This window comes from Podarcis muralis, chromosome 11 (genome assembly GCF_964188315.1).
Source record: "Podarcis muralis chromosome 11, rPodMur119.hap1.1, whole genome shotgun sequence".
Taxonomy (NCBI): Eukaryota; Metazoa; Chordata; class Lepidosauria; order Squamata; family Lacertidae; genus Podarcis; species Podarcis muralis.
The window spans coordinates 50,452,757-50,476,337 of NC_135665.1; the positions used below are offsets into that span (position 1 = coordinate 50,452,757).

Genomic DNA, 23,581 nt, shown 5'->3' on the forward strand with positions numbered 1-23,581 from the left:
CCAGCACCTGTATTTCATAAGCTGGAGCCAGTTGGGTGAGCTGCAGGTGGATGAGCTGCAGTTTGATCTGGGAGCCATTGCCACGCAGCACACAGCTGCTGTTGAGAAACTGGGCTTGGGTGATTACAGATCAGCACTATCCAGCAATGCGCCACCTCTAAATGACCTTGAAGGCAACCCCAAAGGTACCAAAACTTTCAAATGAAATGCAGATGCCTCATATATCAAAGCCAGTTGTCAGCTGCCTCACTTAAATGAAAACTGCAGAGATTTATGCTGTGTTAGGCGAGATATTGAAATTGTGTCTACATCTAAAGACACCCACCCATTCCGAGGAATGCGTTGACAACAACTGGTTTTCTTTTTCTTCTCCTCTTCAATCTTATCAACAGTTTTCAGGGAACAATGCCAAGTCATCTGGCTGTCCATCCACAACCCCTCAGCTGCAGAAAATTGATTTGTCCTGGAGTGCTCCAGTTATTTGCCTTACAGACTACACGTCTACTAGCACACGATTTTGTGAAGCGCCTGCATATTCATATTCTCTCAGCCTTAGTCCTGGTTCTGTAATGAGGACAAAACAGGCCTACCTTACAAGGGTTAGCATATGTGAAAAAACATGCTTTGGGTGCTACGTAAACAAGAATTGCAACTACTGATTGTATTAAATACATCAACCCTTCTATCAGATCAGCTGCAAGTGAATGAGACAAAAGACTGCATTTTGAAGCTCCCTCACTGAAACATTTTGTTTCGGAAAAGCCCACTGGTTCTGCTGAGATTGTGCAGTAGGGCTATAACTCAGGGATAAACTACTTTATAGCTTGTACTATATGCCAAGATAGCACTGGTAAAAGGATGTGTTTGAAGCAGCTTCAGCAATTTTAGTAACGAAGAGCTGCAGGAAACTGTTCTTGTTGAATAAAGTTCAACTACAGGAAAAAGATTTATGGGCGTAATACTTTTTTGTGACCTTGCATCAATAATTACAGACCAGGGCTCTGAGACCAATTTGCAGCATGATTACATCCCACTGGTTCAATGGGGCTTATCATCTTCTAAGTAGCATTAGTTGGGCATTAGTGTTTAAAGTCAGAAAACCTATAATCCTCAAAATGGCCAAATGACATTAAGAGGAGCATTCACAAAATGTACTTAAGTGTCCAAAGTGTTTTTGCATTATCAGGTTCGATAGAAATTTTCTCTAATTTGTCACCTTTTGCTTATCATTCATGCGTGTTCCATTTACGTACTTCCCAATGACATGTGATGGATAATCCTACTTCCTCCCCATTTCTTTCTGCCTTGTGTGTTGTGCTTTGTTAAGCTGCATGTCTGCAAATAGGACCATGCCTCTTAATTATTGTATCGCAGACAATACGATATAGGTGCAGTATAAACAATAAATTACTATAATTGCTGCCAAACAGGAGGAATCAAATATTAATATTTCAATTTTTAGAACTACAGACTGAGCCTCACATTTCAACCTTATTTTAAACCTAGTCATCAGTATGACACAGATTCAAGTAAAAGGAAAAGGGGGGGGGGGAGATTCGGTCACTTTGATTTTTCTGTGATGTCTTAAATGAAACAGAATAATTAACAGGGCTGCAAAGCTTCAAGAAGCACACCATTTTACTCAATCTTACTGAAATACAAATTTATTTCACGAAGAGGAAAAAATATCAGAGGGTTGCTACCAGTGGCGTTTTAATCCCTGATTAATTGTTCCATTGTCCCTTTCAGTTTTAGCTTCTTCAAGCTCCACAGACTTGGAGCTTGCAGAGGCTAATCAAGGCAGTTGCCCACATGTATACAAAATGGACTTACAAACTTAATTTCTGAACATACGAAAGCAAGTGGGTGTTTTGGTTCTCTTGACAAAGATATCTTATCAAATACAGTACAGAGCAAACATTGCTAAATCCAGAAAGGTTAACTGCTATGGGGGAAGGGGGAAAATGTGGAAAATGAGGGCTTGGCTAAAATTCTTCTTCAGCGTTTTTGCAGCGCGAGTCCTTCAGCTGCAGCAGCCTCTCCACCGTCTCAGCCACGGTGCGTTCGCCATGCACTTTGTTGTCTCTGGTGCGGATGTTCACTGTCCCACTGGCCTTTTCCTTTTCACCAACAACTAAAAGACAGGAAAGAGACAAGCAGGTTACAAAGGAGATCTTGTTACTGTTGACGATGGGTAGGCAAACTAAGGCCCAGGGGCCGGATCCGGCCCAATCGCCTTCTAAATTTGGCCCGCGGACGGTCCAGGAATCAGCGTGTTTTTACATGAGTAGAATGTGTCCTTTTATTTAATATGCATCTCTGGGTTATTTGTGGGCCATAGGAATTTGTTCATTTCCCCCAAAAAATATAGTCTGCCCCCCCAAGGTCTGAGGGACAGTGGACCGGCTCCCTGCTGAAAAAGTCTGCTGACCCCAGCTGTTGACCATTGAAAAGGGGGGGGGAGAGTCAACCAATTATACTACTTAATACTCAAGAACCAACATGAATTACAGACTTCTCCCCATTTCTGCACATCCGTGTATTAATTTAAACTGCAAAAAAGCAGGGAAACAGCTAGCAATCCCAGAAGCCTTTGCAACTGCAATCCCATGAGACTTTGCACTGACCTTTGAGGCCTATGGAGAGTTAAGAGTTTAAGGAAGGAGGTTTGGAGGGAGTAACTGTGGTCGAGTTTGGTGGGTTTTTCCAGAGGTTTAGAGGGCGTTTACAGGCTTTTTAGATGGCGTTCCCCACTATAAGTAGTTTCATGTATACACACGGTACCCAGGAACATTAACCCCTCCTTAAGTGGTGAGACGCCTGTATGCTACTCAGTATTAATAACTCAGAACATCTGCAGCATCATTTAGTGCTTTGGGCAACAGAATACATATAAACTGGGAAGGATTCAGAGAAGAATCAAACAGCAGCGTAACAGGGAAATCCATACAATAAAAGGAACTGGATATGTTTGTATAGCCTGAAAGAATAGAGTTTAAGAAATAAGTACGTTGACGATGGTCACATATTTTTTAAAAAGATATTAGAAAGCTGCTACTGAATTGATTTACGCTAAACCTCACTAACTACCAACAGAAGTTCTGCAATGGAACAACTTGTCAAGATGACAGAAAACTTTCTTGGGCACTTTCCAAGGACAGCTGGACGAGTGTATAATCAGAGATATTCTGGGATGTTGCATTTTGGAGGCTGCTGAACAAACGCTCCAACTATTTCTGCACTCTTTTGGCTCCTCTGAATTTCTGTCACGATGGCTGCAATGTAGCCCACAGGTGCACTTAAGATGTAAAATAATAATAATAATAATAATAATAATAATAATAATAATAATAATAATAATGATAATAATAATAATAAAAAAAAACATAGAGAGACACTGCAACTGTAGGGAGGACACAAATTTACATACGCGGGTTACATACGCTTCAGGTTACAGACTCCACTAACCCAGAAATAGTGCTTCAGATTAAGAACTTTGCTTCAGGATGAGAACAGAAATCATGCTCCGGTGGCACGGCAGCAACGGGAGGCCCCATTAGCTAAAGTGGTGCTTCAGGTTAAGAACAGTTTCAGGTTAAGTACGGACCTCCGGAACGAATTAAGTACTTAACCCGAGGTACCACTCTAGTGGGAGAAGAACAAGTGACTTATACCCCAATTGCATCTGAGGACAAGAATGTGCACTAATGCAAAATATGTGCAGATCATGTCAAGTATGAGTGGCAAGTCTATGCTCCCTTTCTCCTTTGAAATTTAAGCAAGGGGCAACAGGAGGGAAGATGATCAGGCCCCTGTTATTGGGATGTGATAAGTAGTGAATGTTGCATGCATGCACCAAGCATATTTGCTGCATTTCCCCCCTGCTTTTTACACCGAGAACAAAACGTGCCCTAGAATTCATTTACCTTTTTACAAAGAAGCAGAACAAATTACCAAGTAGTAAGACAGATGTTTCTGAGCCACTCTGCTACAAAAGAAGACTTGGGCCAATTTACTTGATTCTTAACAGGCAAGAGTGCCAAAGATTTCCCCAAGAGGTGGCTATAAATCTGACATAAATCAGAATGGAGGCAGCACTAGCTGTGGCTAACGAGGCAGCACAGGCAAGCTCCAAAGGGAATACTTCTCTTGCTGTCTACTTGCAAAGGCAGCAGACTTTACAAGCTAACAATTATATAACCTCTGAAGCACATTGTCCCAATGGAGTCCTACCACATACAAAAAGGTGGTGTTTTTACCCAAAATGAAGTTGTACTGTGCAAGCTGAGCATTTCTTATCTTCTTGTTCAGGGTGCAACCAGCGTCCACATCAACGTCTGCCATTAAACCAGCATCATGGAACTGCTGCTTCACCTTGGAGACAACAGCAAGAGAAAAGTATTTAGGTTATGGGTAGGCTCAATTCTCGGGGAAGTAGGTCTAGCCTTTGTTTATATAAATAAATAAGGTGCTAAGTACACTGAGGCAGCTTACAACATACAAATACAAAATGTTTTTTTTAGTCCAGTCCAAAAATATAGATAAAACATAACTAAAAACACTGAAAAATTTCAGCAGCAGCAAAAATATATATATGCCAAGTGTTCTTCCATCAGGAGAAAGCTTAAGAAGCAGGAGAGTTTACAATGGAATGTATACAAGTTAGGCACTATAAATCAGTGCATTTGGGGCACACACACATGCAGTGGTACCTCAGTTTATGAACAGTCCTGTTTACGAATGATTCGGTTTACGATCTCTGCAAAACCAGAAGTAGTGTCCTGGTTACCTCGGTCTAAGAACGGAATTCAAATGGTGGAAGGGCACTGGCAGCGGGAGGCCTCATTAGGGAAAGCGTACCTCGGTTTAAGAACAGTTTCGGTTTAAGAACAGACTTCTGGAATGGATTAAGTTCTTAAACCGAGGTACCACTGTATCTTAAAGATGGTGACAAATTTATAACAAGTGTAGAAATATTTTTAGGAACGTGCAAGTAGGCTTTGCTTAGTGCTCAGGCACATTTACACACACACAGAGGAATTCCACACCTGCACACTGCTTCCCACAATATATACATTACATGTACATACAACAAAAGATACGCAAGGGAATGGCATTCCTGCATGCTGTAATGGTGATATTTATTTTTAGTTGCTGGGTCGTTAATAGCATTTCGTAAAATGCAATTGTTTTACTGGCGATTTGTTAATTATATTATGTGATTTATGCTGTACTTGTGATGCTCTATTAAGCCGTTGTTGTTTATTGTTTGTAAGCCATTTGGGGATTCATCTGAATGAAAAGCAGCATAGAAATACAACAAACCAAGTTGATCAATACCTACCATCTACACAAAAATGCTTCCATTAAAAAAAAGGAGTTCAGCCTCCAACTGCACATGTGCAAACCACGGATCTTGGCCAAAATGTGCAGAATTGCCTTACAAACAGCCCAGTGTGAAAACATCAAGCAATGGCAGGTGCTTTAGCTCATAGGACTTGACTGGAAATCTGGAACTAGGGAAATTAAGCCCCTACCTTTTGGGCATATTCATCGAGTGTTGGTCCAACTGGCACCACCATCACCTGCTGAGGAGATAACCAGAGCGGCCTTGTGCAAGGAGGAAACAAAAGTAGGGGGGATTAACAGAAGACATCATAATACCACTTGGAAGACAACACTGCACTCGGAACAGCAAACAATGTTATGCTTAAAGGGCTGATGGTACCAGCTAACGAGCTTCCGCAATCCTGTTGCTTAAGGAGAGTTAATTGGAAAATGACCATGAAGCACCTAAATTACACTGTTACAGGAAATGTCCTAATTAAGACTAGACCAGATCCTTGTTGCATACCCTAGTAAGCCTAAATTGAAATGGGATTCCCAGTTTTGACATGACAAGAAATCGTGATTTCAACAATCATGAAAGAAGTGCCAAAACCTATGCGACAGGGGAAGTCTGTGGGCCAAGTCCTCATTCTTGGCTTAATAAATTTAATTGTTATACTTGAATCAAGCCTTTGAGTGCAGTAAACCTGCAACGTATGAAGGGGTTACAGTCTCGAGATTGCAGTTAAGCAAAAACTGTGTGCAGTCAAAACCCACTGGGTTCCATGATGGATGCTATTGCCAAAGTCCTTTTTCCCCGGAACGCCAGTCTTTTTTTTTAATTCCACACGTGTAAAGCTGAATGCGCACAAGTTAAATGCGCACAAGTTACAGGCTTACCGTAATTCTCACAGAAATTACTTTAACAATTTTAATAACCTTTCCTAAGCTCTTTGGGGTGACAAACTCAGCAATTTTTCTGTCGGGCCTTTTCGTGGAGACAAACTTCTTTCTTTATAGAACGCATATCCACAGACACTTTTCTCAATCCATTTCCCCAAGGACTCACTTATTTTTCCTTTACTCTCTCTTCCACTCTTCCCATGGTGCCCACACCTAGCAGAAGCACTTGTGAGAGATATAAGCAAGGGAATATGCAATGTGGGGGCAGGGGTGCGCATGCAAGCAAACATCCTTGCACATGCTTCCCTTCCCAAAGTTTCTGGCTTTCGAAGGGTTCCTCACAAATTCACTTGAACATGACTAGTATCTTCCACACCAACAGGAAACCAGGGAAGGTTGGAAACCAGGTGTGCTGTGGTGGGGGGCTTGTATGTAAACCCCTGGCCTCCTGTTCACATGCTCAGGCAAAATATTGAAAACTCTTATAGGAATTCACAGAGCTGGCCAAATGCACTACCCAATGAACATTTTAAAAAATACGACAACCAGGCAGAACAGAGCCTGGAACAAGCAGAGTTGGTTTGAACTGTGCCTGCTTCACTGGATGCGCTAAAATTGGACAAACTGGGCAAAACCAGAGAGAGAAAGATATAATCAGTACCATTTGCCTCCATAGTTTTCTGTCAGGATAGCAATCATCCTTTCCACAGATCCCAAGATAGCACGGTGGATAATCACTGGCCGTTTCTTGTCAGTGCCATCATGACTAGAAGATAAAAATTGGCTTCCGTCAAGACACAAGCCCTCATAAAACAGGAAACGCTTTGTAGCCAAAGGAAGTACACGGCACACTCACCTCACATAGGTGAGATTGAATCTTATGGGCAGCTGGAAATCCAACTGGATTGTAGCACACTGATGGTACCGGCCAATGGCGTCTTTAATCTGAATATCAATCTTTTGGGTTATGGGAGGAGTGTGAGGAAATGAGGCAAATGTTAATTGAGTCTTTAGGTTCAGCAACACTTTAAAGCAAATCCCATTTTCTTATCCCACCTTCTTTTAAACATGGACCACTTGGAGGAAGGACCCATGGGCTCACTTTCTCCTAGTCTTTCATGAGCTCCACAGGTTTGTGACAGGAAGAGCAGCGTGATGCTAAGGTGACCTTGCATCTGCTCTCACCTTCAGCCCCTACCCTCAGCCCCTACCCCTACCCAGTTGGCATGGTTGCCAACTGGGGGAACAGTGAAGCATCCTAGTGGCCAAATGGGCCATCGGACCAGCTGGCAACTAATGTGAGGTTAGCTTGCAAGGCCACTTTCTGTCCACCATCACATCTTGATTCTCAACTTCGTTGATCATTTTTCTAAGTGAACACCTGGCCAATTACAAACTCTTTTTTGCTAAATAAACATAATTAGGCTGGGATGGCACCCCCTGCCCAAAGGAAAAATGTATCTGGGCCTAGCCTTATCTCACAGCCTCGTTCACACACTGTAAAGGCTGCCTTCTGTATGGTGAAGTGGATGTGTACTCTCTACCCTGCAAGGAAGTTCACCAGAGTAGGAATGAAGCAAGTCCATTATATTCCAAGTAGCCTGAAAAATAATTACGTATCATTCTGCTTATACAGTGCAGAAAGAACTGACCCATCCTTAAGCAGCATTTAACTAGCCTGCCTCCTACAAGTATGTACAGACATGTGGGAATTAAGAACTAAATAAACTCTGGTGGACAATTTATCCACCATCGGTGCTTGTGGAATAAGTATCAAAAGTGACCAGATGCTGGGAAGGAAGGCAAGTTTTCAAATTTACTAACCTTTGGCCCATAGAAAGCTCCGTCTCCAGGGTTCAGTTCCCACTTCTCACCAAATTCATTCAGGCTATTTTCAAGTTGCTAACGGAAGAGGATATACAGGTTAGTGGCTTTGCATTGCAGAATTCATTTGCTGTTTTCTCTTCCTCATAGCACGGTTTGAACGTAAATAGGCATGGAACATTTGCTACCTTAGTCCCCCTCTGACCAGGAAATTAAAACATAAATTCCATTAACACCTGAAGCCTATCGCGTTATCTAGAATAAACCTTAGTTCTTGCAGTCACTTAAATAGGCTTAAAAAAACAGCTCCTGGTCAAGGAGGTATCGGCTACCTTTTCAGCTTGATTCCACACTTCAACGTCTCCAAGGTATTTTTCAGGGCGGGTGGAGAGATTGAGTTTGAAGGAGAAGCCGAACACGTCATATACGGCACGCAAGAACTCCAGACAGCTCTTTATCTCCCCTTCAATCTGCACACGGAACAAAGAGAGATGCAGTCAAAGTCCCGGCACTTTTATGAGGCCATTTCCCACCCACAAGTGCGTGTCATATTGTACCTGCTCCATGGCACAGAAGATGTGAGCGTCATCCTGCTGGAAGCGCCTCACTCTGGTGAGGCCTGTCAGCGTCCCTGACAGCTCGTTGCGGTGGAGAACGCCAAAGTCAGCCAGTCGCAGTGGCAGCTCCCTCCAGGATCTGGGCCGGTGATCAAACATGAGGCTGGAGGAAACAGGGCAATAAGCTCTAATAAGAGAATGGCGTTCAAAGGCTGCCTTGAACAACAGAGGCCGACACCCTCAGATGCTGCAGATTTAGTTTACATTGTATATTACTCTTGCTCCAAAATATACTATCCCAAAATATTCTAATGGCTCTGCTGACTGCAAAAGGAATCCCAAATGACTGATTGGCACAGCGCACTGACCGGATAGATAAAGGCAAAATACAATCACCGATTGATTACTCTGAAACATTTTGAAACACAAGTCACAATTGGTCCTTTTTAGCTCAAGGGGGTTCAAATGATAATAATAATAATAATAATAATATCTTTATTGTCATTGCCCCCTCTCGGGGACAACGAAATTACTTGGCTGCTCCATCCACCCAGGTAGGGCGGATGGAAATGGAAAAGAGGTAGAATGCAAAGGAGCAGGGCAAAGGGGCTTACGAGGAGGAAAGCAGGAGTCAGAGCCATAGGCCTGAGGCAGAGAGATTATTATGGAGAAGCAACAGCACTTCCAAGGAAGGTTCAGGTAGGAATCTAGGTAAGTGAGGCTGAAGGAGCAAAATGGTGGTAACAGCAGCAGCGATTACAGCAAAATGATCCATGTCCTTTTTTTTGGGTCTTTGCCATATGAAGACACAGAATCTTTTCCTCTACAGCCCAAGGTCATATAGCATAAATAGCACATTTAACTGCGCAAGGATCAGGGTGGATTTGATTTAAATCAGATCATTTTAAATCATGATTTAAATCACTAGTCAGTAAGACTTGATTTTAAATCATTTTCTACAGAAAGACTCAATCTTGCTGGCATCAACTTAATACAACCAGAGGAAGGTTTCATTTTTGGAATTATAATTTTTCACAGTAGTTTTTAGAGTTATATCAAAAATTACTGATTTGGTGATACTATTAGAAACACATGAACAGATAATTGTGAAATTATTGTGAGGTTTAATAAGTTAACTGTTTATATTTGGACAACTTTTCTGATGTACATTATAGGAAGGAGAAAAATAATCATTTCCTTAATAACAATTTATTTAACTAAAACAATAACATAATAGCATATGTATCCATGTCTGTTAAATGATGTGGTTAAACAATTTTTTTTTTAAAAACAAACAAACCTTAGACTGAGTTTTAGCAAACATGAAAAACTTAAAACAAATCCTTATTTCCTGATGAATAGCCTTTGGACTATACTATAACTTTAACAGAAAACTATCTTTAGAAATATTTTTCCCCCCAAAAGCATTTTATTTTAAAAATCCAATATAAATTTTAAAAAATCTGATTTAATTTTTTTTAATCTGATTTTTATTTTATTTTTAAAAAATATATATCGTTGATTTTTATCCACCCTTGCAAGGATGTTTCGATGCCGGCCAAGCACCACAAAAGAGTTTACTAGGAAGGGGAAAGAAAGTGAAGTAATCTCAAAGCAGTCCCCGACTAAGCCAGTACCAATGTCCAGGGCAGTTCATCGGCTTCAGAGCAAAGATCTCTTTTTCCACCTCAAAGGAAAACATGTTGTCACTGTAATGCTGCCAGTGCCCTGAAGTCACCCAGAGCTTGCTGTTGTAGACGTTTGGTGTCACAACTTCCTGGAATCCTCGCTTTCGGTATTCACTCTGGAAAAAAGAAAAGAGTTAAAAATCAGAAACACCTAAGAGGAGGCAGACTGAGAAAGTCCGGTCGGTGATTCAAACGCCTACAGAGATGTCAAATCTATGTCAAAATTGAGCAAAGCACTCTTCATGGCAGATCAACAAACTAGGCCTATTAGCCTGCTCCCCCTCCCCAACTTCAATAATAATAATAATAATAATAATGGGGTATAGGGGCTGGAGAAAAAGTGTGTTCCACAAAGAAAGAGGACATCACAGTTGCAATGTGCCTTTTGATGCCAACACACATCTATGACTAAAAAGGTAAAAGTAAAGGACCCCTGACAGTTAAGTCCAGTCACGAACGACTCTGGGGTTGCGGTGCTCATCTTGCTTTACTGACCAAGGGAGCCAACGTTTGTCCACAGACAGTTTATCCGGGTCGTATGGCCAGCATGACTAAGCTGCTTCTTGCAAAACCAGAGCAGCGCACGAAAACGCCATTTACCTTCCCACCAGAGCGGTACCTATTTATCTACTTGAACTGGTGTGCTTTCGAACTGCTAGGTTGGCAGGAGCTGGGACTGAGAAACTGGAGCTCACCCCGTCGCGGGGATTCGAACCACCAACCTTCTGACCGGCAAGCCCAAGAGGCTCAGTGGTTTAGACCACAGCACCACCTGCATGCCTGCATCTATGACTACGTAACACCAAATCTGAAACAAACATTATGGACCTTGCCAAGGACTGTAACTCATAGCGACCCACTTCTTTTAATGATCAGATCAACAAAATCATGAACTGATAGTCTAGTGAGAGAGCCAGTGTGAGAGCCAGTGTGGTGTAGTGGTTAAGAGCCGTAGTCTTGTAATCTGGGGCACCGGGTTCGCGTCTCCGCTCCTCCACATGCAGCTGCTGGGTGACCTTGGGCTAGTCACACTTCTCTGAAGTCTCTCAGCCTCACTCACCTCACAGAGTGTTTGTTGTGGGGGAGGAAGGGAAAAAGGAGATTGTTAGCCGCTTTGAGACTCCTCAATGATAAGTGATAAAGCAGGATATCAAATCTAAACTCTTCCAAACTCTTCTAGTTGTCAGACGGGCCCCAAAATCAATAGAAATCCATTAAATCTATGAGTGACTTGTACAGTTAATAATCTGTGAGTAATTCAAGAGGCTGATCAGCTGTACTCTGTTTCTGCTGTTATACTTGGCTTTAATACAGGCTTTCACAACTTGTGACCACAAAGCCAAATGCTGCTGCCAGCTACAAAGTGACCCTGCTAAAGTGTGATAAACCTGGGTTGTTGTTGGTTTTTTGTGAAGGCAGCACAAGGGTTAACTTACCGAGCTACTGCCAGGTCACTGTACATGTCTAGCAGAAGCTGTGTAGGTCTGCTCTGGAAACGTGGGGCAGGGCAGGCTTACTGGCAAGCAGCACTTATATTATATGGCTCATATGAAACAGACTGCGCATAGAAGCTTTGAAAGCAGCCAGTGAAATGTTCCCCTTTGCGTTGCCTCTATGCAAACGCAAGCCACTGTTCCAAAAGATCACAGGTGGCTGCTGGCAAAGATGAACTGGACGTGTGTCTCAAACTTACCCTAATAAATCCTATCAGCGTATTATAGATGTATGCTCCTTTTGGTAAGAAAAAACAGCTCCCAGGACTGAGTTCATGGAAGAAAAACAGTTCTTGATCCTGGGGAGAGAAACCAAAAAGCACTTTGCACCCTGTGCTAAAGTTGTGACGGAGGTCTTTAGGCAACTTCGAAATGAACCATCACTTTATAACATCACACAAAAGGAGCCAGGCCTTCAAAACATACATAGCTTCTCTAAGAAAACGTGAACATTCTCTAGAAGAGGCGGAAAATAAGTAAGACGACGTTTTATTCCACCACAGCGTGAAGAAAAAGAAAAGGAACATTCAGAGAAACTATGATGAATGTAAAAAAAGTTTAACGGTTTGGTGGCATTTGCCACTGGATACTTAATTTTTCACCCCATGTTCCATTTGCCTCCACCAGGTTTTAGAGGCGAGTCTTTCAGGAGGGAAGGCAGTGAGCTGGCCTTAATGGAAGGCAGCCAGCTCTCTGTGTGCTAAGAAGGGGGCTCCCCTTTCACAAGGCACAGCAGGGCAGCCAAGCTCAGAAGAGCGAAATGCAGGAAGAGAATGGGCTGTCAAAGCAGGGATAGTGGACTCTGCTTCATCAGGGTAGCCGGCCAAGAATGAAATCCTTCTGTTTGTCCATGGTCACTTTGCTGCATTCATGGAGGGAGCAGAACACAGCGGGGAAGTGAAGTGAGTCGATGCGGGACTGTGGCATAGGGAGAGTGCCATGGGCCCAATTCAAAGGCTTGGGAAGCAACGGCCCAGAAGTCCCCCATCCCTGCAATACAGGCAGCAACCATTTCACGTGGGGGTTCCATGTGCAGCCCCTCTGCACATCGCACAGTGTGCATAAGCATGTTCTGTCTCTTTCCATCTCCTGTTCTACCTCTTCCGGGTCCAAAAGGGCCCACACGTCAATTGGACATGCCTAAAATGGTTGTCGTCTGTACAGCAGACAAATGCTAAAAGTTAATGCATGCCTACATCTAAATATTCAGCATCTTAAGTAATAAATACATACTTCTAAAATATTTTGAAATAATGCCTACAGAATTAAATATACCATTTATTTTATTACATATAAACCATTAAGGAGCAATTTTACTCTCCTCCTATGACCAGCTCAAATTCATGCAACCGATGTTAATCTTACCCGCCCAATTTTTCTGTGGTCTCTGTTTTTCGCCTCCTCTTGAAACTTCTCCCATTCTTTTAGCATTTTTGGATCTGGGAATGAAATTCCATAAATTCTCTGCAGGCTTTCCATATCAGACTTCCCTTCCCAATATGTAGAGGAATTCTGGAATCACAGAAACAGTTTAATACCACAAAGCGATGTTGCAGAGCTTATTAACAGCAACTCTAAACTTTACTCAGGAAGGCTTCACTATGTGTAAGATCTGTGTTTTGAAGCTGCATACTTCATACATTCTCAGATAATTTAAAGCTTCTTGTGGTTGAGAAAACTAGTGGGAGGGGAAGATGAGGATATTAAAAAGTAATGTAAACAAATAGTTGCACATTCTAAAGCTGAATCCCCCAAAAAGCAGCCCCATCATTTGACAACTATGGCCACAATACACAAAGATAAGAGAATGGACAAAAACCAAAGCAGCAGAAGGGCTTAAAAATCTCACTGAAGTCAGTGGGACTTACAAAGCCTTTACTGCCACATGAAATATGCTAACTTAAATGGGGCCAAAGTATTTTCTTTCAGTCAATTGAGTTCAATAGCTAGCATGAGAACATGGTACCTTTTTTTAAAAAAAACTCTTTAACTTAATATTATTTAATTTATTTACTTCATAGAATTTATACACTGCTTGAAAAAACCTCAAAGCAACTTACAAAAACAATTCAGGTAAGTTAAACTGGTATATAGGTTTCTTGTCTTCCTATCTGCAGTGCAGTATAGGAGAATGGGCACGAATTGTAGAGGATCTACATTGGCTGAAAGCCACTCTAATGAATTAATTCTTCATTAATGAAATTGATTTTTGATCTGATTTTAAAACCTCAGCACACTCCCAGAAAATCCTACCACTGATGATTAGCCCTGAGATGTCTATTACTTTAACTGCACTATAGTTTAATTTCTTACCTTATGTATTTTTAATGCCTTTATTTTACCAGTATGCCTGACGTGAGGTCCTCTGCAGAGATCGATCAAAGGGCCACACCTAAAACCACACAAGGATAACAATCAGACTCCCTAATAGTTACACTATAGGAGTTCTGGGTTTGGCTGATTTTTGTATTCGTTTACCTGTATACAGTAGTAGTTGGAGTGTTGACTTTTTCATTCAAGATCCGACACTTGAACTTATTGTACTTTGAGAAAAACAGAAGAGTGGGAGTTAATTCTATGCCACTGTTAAGATCCAAATTGCATCTCCACATATGCCTGTAATATATTGCCATATCATACAAAAGGGAACCATAAAAACAAAAAGTCATTCTACGGACATCTAAGAATTTTATTTCTCATGAAGTCAAACCATCTTAAAAGATGTCTCAAGGAAAATATGGGTTGCTTTACAACTGCACGATCCAATATTCAGCAAATCTTCAGCCTTAGTTGAAATCTCCATTTTGTCTGACCTTAACAGAAATGGAAGCCAGAACTCTGCAGAACCTCACGAGCCAATAGTTGCACATAATTCCCAGCCTAGTGATTGCAAGATCAATAATAAAGGTAAAGGGACCCCTGACCATTAGGTCCAGTCTGGCCGACTCTGGGGTTGCGGCGCTCATCTCACTTTATTGGCCAAGGGAGCCGGCGTACAGCTTCCAGGTCATGTGGCCAGCATGACTAAGCCGCTTCTGGCGAACCAGAGCAACGCACAGAAACGCCGTTTACCTTCCCACCAGAGCGGTACCTATTTATCTACTTGCACTTTGACATGCTTTTGAATTACTAGGTTGGCAGGAGCAGGGACTGAGCAACAGGAGCTCACCCTGTCGCAGGGATTCGAACCGCCGACCTTCATAATACAATGAGCCAAAAAACTGTTCTTTACCTATATGTTCATACCATAGGACTTACACAAACCAATACTGGATTGTGAGATTAGTAAACTAGTGAGAAGCAGAGAAGTTCAAGGGAGAATGATTAGGATTCTGAGATTTCTGTAGCATATTTCCATCTTAAATCTTTGTAATAATCTAGTAAAAACAGTATATGTGTATCTCTCAGCTGTTTCAAAGCATTATCCCAACTGAACCATTCAACACAGCAATGAACCCACAGCACAATGGAAGGGGGTGTATTTGGCAATAGCTTAGTAAAAAAAAGAAACTTCTACCTAAGATTGATGAAACGGAATCTGCCATCCATCAAGACCATAAGACGTGGTTAAACTAATAATCTGCATTCAAATAACCAGATAAAAAATTGCAAAAGAACACACAGCTAACGCTGTTGTAGACGTGATAGTTACAGACGACGTGAACCATATGCTCTGAAATCTTACCTTAAACATTTCAAGCAAGGTTTCCTTCTTAATTTCCAGTCGCTCAAAGGGTTGCTTCTCTTTCATAATTTTCTTGCATAATGCCTCTAGACCAGGAAAGTCATTGCTAGAGACACCCCTAGAGTGGACAAATATTTATTTATTTTTAATAAAGATGTTCAGGCTGTTTTCTTGAGGTCTATCCCTCTCTAACATTCCCACGTGTTCCATCACAAAAACACAAGATGCCATACCAAGAAGGATGGCCTCTAGGCAAACAGGAACCAGAGAGTCAGAGAATGTACACTACCAGTCATTCTGACATCATCATGAAGGAAAACAGCAAACAATTTAAATTCACAGACTTATTCAATCCATGTTCCAGGGGGATTTGTGTTTTCTATCATCTAGGCTAGGCTACAATATAGAACAATCCAGACACTTTCACTTTAACAAGAGCAAAAACTTACCCATCTTCAAGGAACATGTCATAATAAAACCCATTCTCTATCGGCGGGCCATAACACAAGCAGCCACCATATACTTTTTCCATGGCTTCACCCATTATGTGGGCACTTGAATGCCAATACACCTAGCAAGAGGGGAAGAAAGAGAGGGAACTCAGACTCCTGGGCTGCCATCATCTAACATCTTCCTTTCCCACAGTAGTTCAAGAGTTATAATATAACATTTAAATCCTCCGCTCCCCTTTTTGCATTAAAGGACCCCTGACCATCAGGTCCAGTCGTGCCCGACTCTGGGGTTGCGGCGCTCATCTCGCTTTACTGGCCGAGGGAGCCGACGTACAGCTTCCGGGTCATGGGGCCAGCATGACTAAGCCGCTTCTGGCGAACCAGAGCAGCGCACAGAAACGCTGTTTACCTTGCCGCCAGAGCGGTACCTATTTATCTACTTGCCCTTTTGACGTGCTTCGAACTGCTAGGTTGGCAGGAGCAGGGACTGAGCAACGGGAGCTCACCCTGTCGTGGGGATTCGAACCGCTGACCTTCTGATCGGCAAGTCCTGGGCTCTGTGGTTTAACCCTCCCTTTTTGTATTACTTGGCATAATTAATTCTTCCAAAAACACTAAACTCTGTGCTAATCTCTATCTTAATAAAGAGTGATTTCCCAATTTAAAAAACCTGAAGATTATTGAAAGAAATATCCAACGCTAGTCATATTGAATACACTCATTAAACTCAAGTGACGTAAATTTTAGTCCATTGATTTCAACACATCTGCTCTGAGCTATCACCCCAATATCATTCATTTTATATCCAACCTTTTCTCCAAAGAGCTCAAGGTGGAACTTTGTTTTCCACTTCCTCATTTAATCACCACAACAAGGGTACGAGGGTAAGGTAGGTTAGGCTGAGAGTCAGTGAGTATCCCAAAGTCACCCAGCAGGCTTCATGGCTGAGTGGGGACTGGTCTCCTCGGTCAAAGTCCAACACTAGCCACTAGACCATACGTTTCAACATAATTAGGACAATTGTCCCACTCTGGAGAGTCCCTTTACACATGCCCTCAAAACTATTTTGCAAACAAAACCTACTTCTCAGAACAATGAAAATGGTTTTAAAGCTCAGAGGAACTGAACAGCAAGTGATGACAGGGAGCAAGACGTTGCTGCTCAGTGAAAGATTTAGAAAATGGGCAGTTCATAAATAGGAGATTACCTACCGCTTTTGCTTCATCATCATCAAACTTTAGCAGTTCCAAGGAGCAGTCGGCCTCCAAAGGACGATCTAGATCCCAAACCATTTTGTTCACTCGAGCAATAACCGTGTTGTCGGCCAAACCTTGACTAAACAAGCAAAATAGTTATAATAAGCTGTTTATATACAACAAGAAACAACAGATATACTTATTGGGACATTTGGACTTAAAAGGATTAAGAAACAAGATCTGAGCTCCACTTTTAAATATGGAGGTCTGGTTGGAAGAAAAATGGACATTATTGAGACAGAGCTTCTCCGAGATTTGGTGTTTGATATAAAGGACTATCAAAAAAAACCAGCAGAGAGGAACTGAGAGAGAATTAAGAGCCTTGGATGTGAGATCTCCAGGCTGATTGCAGATAGATTGAAGGATATTCGTTGGGGATCGAAACCGGGAAAGGGGGGGGGGTGGGAACCCAAAGGGTGTATAATTATATTTTGACTCTTTTTATTTTATTTTGTTATGAGTATAAAAGTGGGGAATTTGTGGAAGGGTATTGGGGGCGACCTTAGAAAAAGATTCTAATAATGGATTCGGATGTATAAAGACTGATGTTTATAAGTTAAAATTGGTTATATAAAATGAACTAAATATAACAATGAACTAAATACAATAAAGTCAAAAATTGGGGACAAGAACTTGTTGAACTAATAATTGAATTTGGAATACAAGAAGGGGAGGTGTGGGGAAGCCATGGAAATATGTTATTGAAAATAAGGATTATAAACGGTGAATGTTTTTAATTTTTCTGTTTTTTCTGTTTTTGGATTTTTTTGGAAATTTCAATAAATATGTTAAAAAAAAAAAGAAACAACAGATATACTTAAATAGCACATGAGTTACAACTGATCACTTCTCCGAATGTGCACTCCCATAAGCAATGAACCAACTTCCTAATCCTACCAGGGCTATTCAATAATTATTTTTCAAGATATAAAAACCTGCTATCAGAGTGTGTGTGTTTAGTGGATCAAGCTCTTTTGCTCAAGAGAAGATTTTTGTAAGGTATAGAATCTCCTGAGTTTAATTCAAAATTATTGTCCAGCGACTAACAGTTAGCTACATGAAGTAACATAGAACTACTGCCAACGTGTGTGTGTGTGTAATCACTTTAACATACCTCATTGAAGCAAGCATCTTCACAATAAGCTTATTCCTATAATAAATCACTTTTGAAAATATTGAATACAATTTTAGAGAAAGAAAGAAGAATAAAAGCAGAGGAGAGGGTGGTTAGCACACTATTAAGGATTAGAAGAGAAGAAGAAGAAGAGTTTGGATTTGATATCCCGCCTTTCACTCCCTTTAAGGAGTCTCAAAGCGGCTAACATTCCCCTTTCCCTTCCTCCCCCACAACAAACACTCTGTGAGGTGAGTGGGGCTGAGAGACTTCAAAGAAGTGTGACTGGCCCAAGGTCACCCAGCAGCTGCATGTGGAGGAGCAGGGAAGCGAACCCGGTTCCCCAGATTATGAGACTACCGCTCTTAACCACTACACCACGCTGGCTCTCTTAAATACCCAAATAAGAAATGCTGCACTCCAAGAGGAAGCTCACCTGATTCCACAGGCAATTTGGTATGGCGTTGTCTTCCAGGATTCAGCATCAACTTGCTTGCCATCAGGTAAGGTAACTTTAATGGGTCGGCTTTCTTTAGCAGCTCGTTCTGCCATAAGCGCATCATGTTCTGCCTTCAGTTTATGATACATTTCTAGTCGCGGGTTGATGTAGTCAGGCAACTGACTCAGCTGCATGCAAAAAGGAAAGGTGGAGAAAAAGGAGTTTTGTGGAAACTAGTTTTATTAACTACAGTGGACCCTCAGGCTACATGACCTTCAGGTAATGTAATCTTCGGGTTGTGAATGCAACAAACCCGAAAATGGGTTTGCCACTCATGCAAGCTCAGAAACAGTCCTCTGGTTACAAAACCTTTGGGATATGGCCGGGCCTCCAGAACGGATCCTGTTCATAACCGGAGGTACCACTGTACTTCAAAGTTCATCTAAAATATTTAATGTACTTCAAAAGTAACCATGCCATAAATAAAGCAGTTGCACAAAACCTTGGTAAGCATACTTCTATTCAGAGTCTCAGAAACCATCCAGAATAGCTCTGAGTCAACATATTATTTTACTGTAGCTTGTTATAATAAAATAGAATTTGCATACTGAATAGCAACATACATCTGAATACCAAATATTTGGGGGAGGGGTTTAGAAAGCAAAAACTCTTGCCTCCATGCTCTGCTTGAATGCTTCTCAGAGGCCTAAGTCCAGCTACTGTTGCAAACAAAGTTATGGACTGGGTCTGATCCACCCAGGCTGTTTTTATGTTCCTACCCAACCATCTCAAATATAACCATAGCTGACATATCCTATTCAGGCCTCTGAGCAACCTCCAGCACGTCTCAACTAAGCCCCATAATGCTTCTGTTACAGGGAGATGTTTGAATGTATACCTGGATCCACATGTAGATAGAGGTTGAGCCATAAAGACCAAACTATCTACAGGTGCCTTCTTGGAGCACCCTGCCTATGGTACAGAGAGGGGTCTGTTATCAGAAAAGGTTGGTTGACCTTGCTTTTGCATCCCTCTGAACTCAAACTGTGAAAAAACCCTGGGGGGGGGGGAGTTTTAAGGGCACACCCATTCAGAAATAAATTGTATGGAAAAATCAGGGCAACTTACTTCCTAAGAATATATGCTTCAGGTCAGGGTGTAAACAGTTTAAGTACAGAGGTGGGATGTTGCTGGGCTCTCATCAGCCCCAGAAACCACAGTCAACAGTCAGGAATAATGGGAGCTGTAGTCAAACAAGAGGACCACCAGTTCCCCATCGTTGTGAAACATGAAGTAGAGGCTTACCTCCAAGCACCCACCATCACCAGTTCCCTCCTTGTTCTTCTTCTTTCCTGGTTCTTTCTTCTTCTCTCCCCCAGCAATGATCTAGAAGAATAAAAGAAAACCACCAAGGCACTTGTTTCAAAAAGTGTCATCATTAATCTTGCTAGAAAAATCAGTATTCTGTTTAGAAATGGTAAGAACAGCAGAGGAATTTCTGTAACTTTAGTGTGAATACACTCAGGATAATTAAACATTTTAGCTGCACCGGAATCTCAAATTCATTTCTGCTAGTAACAACCCTCTTATTAAGCTAAAAGAAAGAACAACAACAACAACAACAACAACAACTTTGGGTGAGTCAAAATGCTTAGCTATGCAGCTGTCAAGATGGGAGGCTCCCTTGGCACTTCTTGGCCTGCAAGCTTCTCTTTGAAGAAAAGGGCAGAAACACAGCCGTTCTCTCCTCAGAAAGCACAGGTGATGCCAGTGCACAAACTGTTAGCCAGGGACCTTGCATTGCCAAACCTGAAAGTGTTGAGGACTACTCACTTGGTGACCCAATTCTGCCAAGTTACAAGCAGGAATCCCAAAACAATTTGTGACTGTAGCCTATTGGCACTCCTGGCTGGTGCACAAACAGGGCATGAGCCCTTATCTCTAAAAGTTGACAACCACTGTCAATGAATGAATGTACTGAGGGGGCTTTCAACACAGGCCTGTTGTACTTCGATCCATTTTTATTATTCTTTTATACTCACAATTTGGAACTGCAGATGGGTTAATCAAAAGCTGCCACCATGGTGAAGTGTTCTGTATTCATACTTCCTAATAAACTTGGGCAGTAGGAGACCATCTAGGCTGGCATTCTATGCCCAGGAGCAGCCAAGCAACCCAGAAATATCAAGATGGATACATCTGGTGATCAGATGAGCATATTGCCTTTGTACATCAAGATGCAGCTTGTGGCTGTTTTTTGACTGATTTATCAGATCCCCAGATTGCTCTGTAGGAGAGATCTCAGGACAGTTCACAAAACTAAAGTAAAACAAGAAAACTGGACACCACAAAAATAAGGATAGTGGCAAGGATTTTAAAAAGAAACAGTCCAGTTTGTTTGAAATTAATGAAAAGCACTTCCTCTCTCTCTTTTTTTTTTTAAAAAGAGATATTTAAGTTCTGTAGCTGAGGAAGAGCACCTGCTGTGCCTGCACAATGTCCCTGGTTCAATTCCCATAATTTCTAATCAGAGCTAGGAATTCCCCTCATTTGAAACTCAGAATTGCTGCCAGCCTGTGTCAACAGTACTAGATGAACCAATGGCCTGACTCTGTATGAGGCAACTTTTTTTGTTCCTAGATCCCACTTGCTTTACGGGAAGGGCTGCCCTACCTTGGAGAGGAAACGAAACAGCAATTACCATTCTGTATTGAATGACCCCCATCTATACACAACACTCCGAGCTCCTTGGAGGAATACCAAGCAGATTTTGTTTTTTAATAGAGAAAATAATTAAAAGACAAGCACCCAGCTTGATTCAGGAATAAGGGTGGCGTGGCGGCAGCTGTGACTAATGTTGGCCTTCGAACTACAACATCCTCGCTGACATTTGCATGCCGACTTCCCGAGAGTCCACGTAACACTATACTGCAAGCGTGTATGGCGCTTCACACATTACAGGCGGGTGTCAGGAGGTCCCTGCAAGGAAGGGCCTTATATTCCAGCAAGGGGTGGCTGCGAGGGAACCGGGGGGGGGGGGGCAAACTATTTCATTTCTACGTATTGGGGGGGGGGGGTCAGTTATAATATGAAAGGAGGTGACACGCCAAAGGATTTCGCAGCCAAGGGCGCTGCGTAAAAGTGGCCGTGCGCGCAAGCAGCGTCCTCACGTTACAAACCCAGCCGGGACTCCCCGGAGAAGCTTCTTTGAAAGAAAGAGAAAAAGAGAAAAAGAGCCCAAGGCGAGGCCTCCTTTTAAGTCTGGAGGCACCGAGGGTGGGGGCTGCCTCCAGCCAGCCTCGCCATGGAGGCTGGGCGCAAACTGGACCCTTACCGGTTCATCTGCCGCCGTCTCCATCTTCCTTCCTTCCTTCCTTGCACAGGCTGAGCCGGTTCTTCCCTCCGAAGCGGCGAGGAGCCCAATAGCAGCGGCAGCCAGCGAACTCAGCCGGGCTGGTTTCAATCGCGCAGGCCCCGGCAGCTGATGCAACGCGCCGCAAAACGTGCTTCCCGGGCCCGCCCAGGCCGGGGCGCGGGGCGGAGCGCGAAGGATGGCGATCCCCGGGAGCGAAGCGGAAGCTGCTCGCTCCGAGAGGCGAGAGAGCGGGGACGCGGCTTGGCCCTTGAGCGCGCCCGCTCGGGCGCTCTCTCAAGGGATCCCGTTTCACAAATCGGGGGTCAGGTGGAGTCAGTGCCGGTGCCAGGCTGTTCTTTGAGCCCCAGGCAGAAAAAAATGCATCCCCCTCCCCTCTCCAAGATTGCTAACTTCAATTTTAAAAACAAAACAAAACAGGTGTGTGTTAGGAAAAATCAAAAGCACTTGAAACTGCTAAATTTATTTTCTAAATTAAATGCATTTTCACTTTTTAGGTACATGTTACATAGATTTCCAACCAACTACACGGTCTTTTTCATACATACGGATATGGTATGCATTACTTCAAAAATGATAAAACTTCAGAATATAAAATAAAAAAATATCAGATTTATAAAGATGTAAAGAAAACTAATCTGTATAAAAACGTGCCCTTTCAAAGGTCACTACTGCGCCCCTCTGAAGTCTGTCACATTGGTCCAATGTTATCACAGGCCCTGCATAGAGTGGCTGGTTCCTAATGTGCTCCACTTTTTGCCATGTATTTTATCTGGTATGAAAGTCGCTGGCAAGTCAGAATTTGTGTCTGGTCTGTCTGCAGCCAGAATGATTAGCAGATAGCTGTGATTTTTATTTTATTTTTTAAAAAACTTATTTAAATCAAGCACAGCAAAAACCTGTGGCTCTCTGAATGCTATTGGACTGCAGCTGCCATGACCCCAGCCAGTATTTCTTTAATATACTGTATACATATATATATATTAATTAAAGAAATACTGGCTGGGGCTCATGGCAGCTGCAGTCCAATATATATATATTGCTGTATCATTCACAGCAGTTTGCAACAATACGAAAACATAAAAAGCAAGATAATATTTATTTATTTATTTATTTATTTATTTAAATTTCTATACCGCCCTTCGTCCAAGGATCAAAGGGTGATTTACAATATAAAAACACAAGAATACATACCATAGTAACAAACAAAATACTGAAAAAAGCACAATACGAAACACTACAATTCTATCAGACACTTATACTTCCCTGTTTTAAGTTAAGTAATTAGCTGTACTAGCTAATCATAAACACTTCTATCAAGTCTTAGTTCTTCATTAATTAAATCCACTTCATAGTACAGTGGTACCTCAGGTTAAGAACTTAATTCATTCCGGAGGTCCATTCTCGACCTGACGCTGTTCTTAACCTGAAGCACCACTTTAGCTTATGGGGCCTCCCACTGCTGCCGC

General features: G+C 42.2%; 1 protein-coding gene across 1 annotated transcript; it reads right to left on the bottom strand.

The window, feature by feature from the left end:
- Positions 1 to 1,648: 1,648 nt before the first annotated feature.
- Positions 1,649 to 22,290, bottom strand: TARS1 (threonyl-tRNA synthetase 1). Its single transcript, XM_028748638.2, has 19 exons — positions 22,074 to 22,290; positions 20,045 to 20,125; positions 18,737 to 18,927; positions 17,142 to 17,265; positions 15,928 to 16,049; positions 15,479 to 15,596; positions 14,272 to 14,336; positions 14,107 to 14,185; positions 13,159 to 13,305; positions 11,994 to 12,092; positions 10,250 to 10,416; positions 8,613 to 8,775; positions 8,388 to 8,525; positions 8,056 to 8,133; positions 7,088 to 7,188; positions 6,893 to 6,997; positions 5,538 to 5,610; positions 4,260 to 4,374; positions 1,649 to 2,134 (listed from the first exon to the last, which is right to left on the bottom strand). Exons 1-19 carry the CDS (start codon positions 22,095 to 22,097, stop codon positions 1,986 to 1,988), a joined length of 2,139 nt encoding a protein of 712 aa, XP_028604471.2. The 5' UTR covers positions 22,098 to 22,290; the 3' UTR covers positions 1,649 to 1,985.
- Between the last annotated feature and the right edge of the window lie 1,291 nt (positions 22,291 to 23,581).

Excerpts from the sequence above, each read along its gene's own strand:
- TARS1 (XM_028748638.2), bottom strand. The coding sequence starts at position 22,097 with ATGGAGACGGCGGCAGATGAACCG. Across the intron at positions 20,126-22,073 it reads AGACGGCGGCAGATGAACCG|ATCATTGCTGGGGGAGAGAA; the intron begins GTAAGGGTCCAG and ends TTATTCTTCTAG. Across the intron at positions 13,306-14,106 it reads AGGCATTAAAAATACATAAG|AATTCCTCTACATATTGGGA; the intron begins GTAAGAAATTAA and ends CTGTGATTCCAG.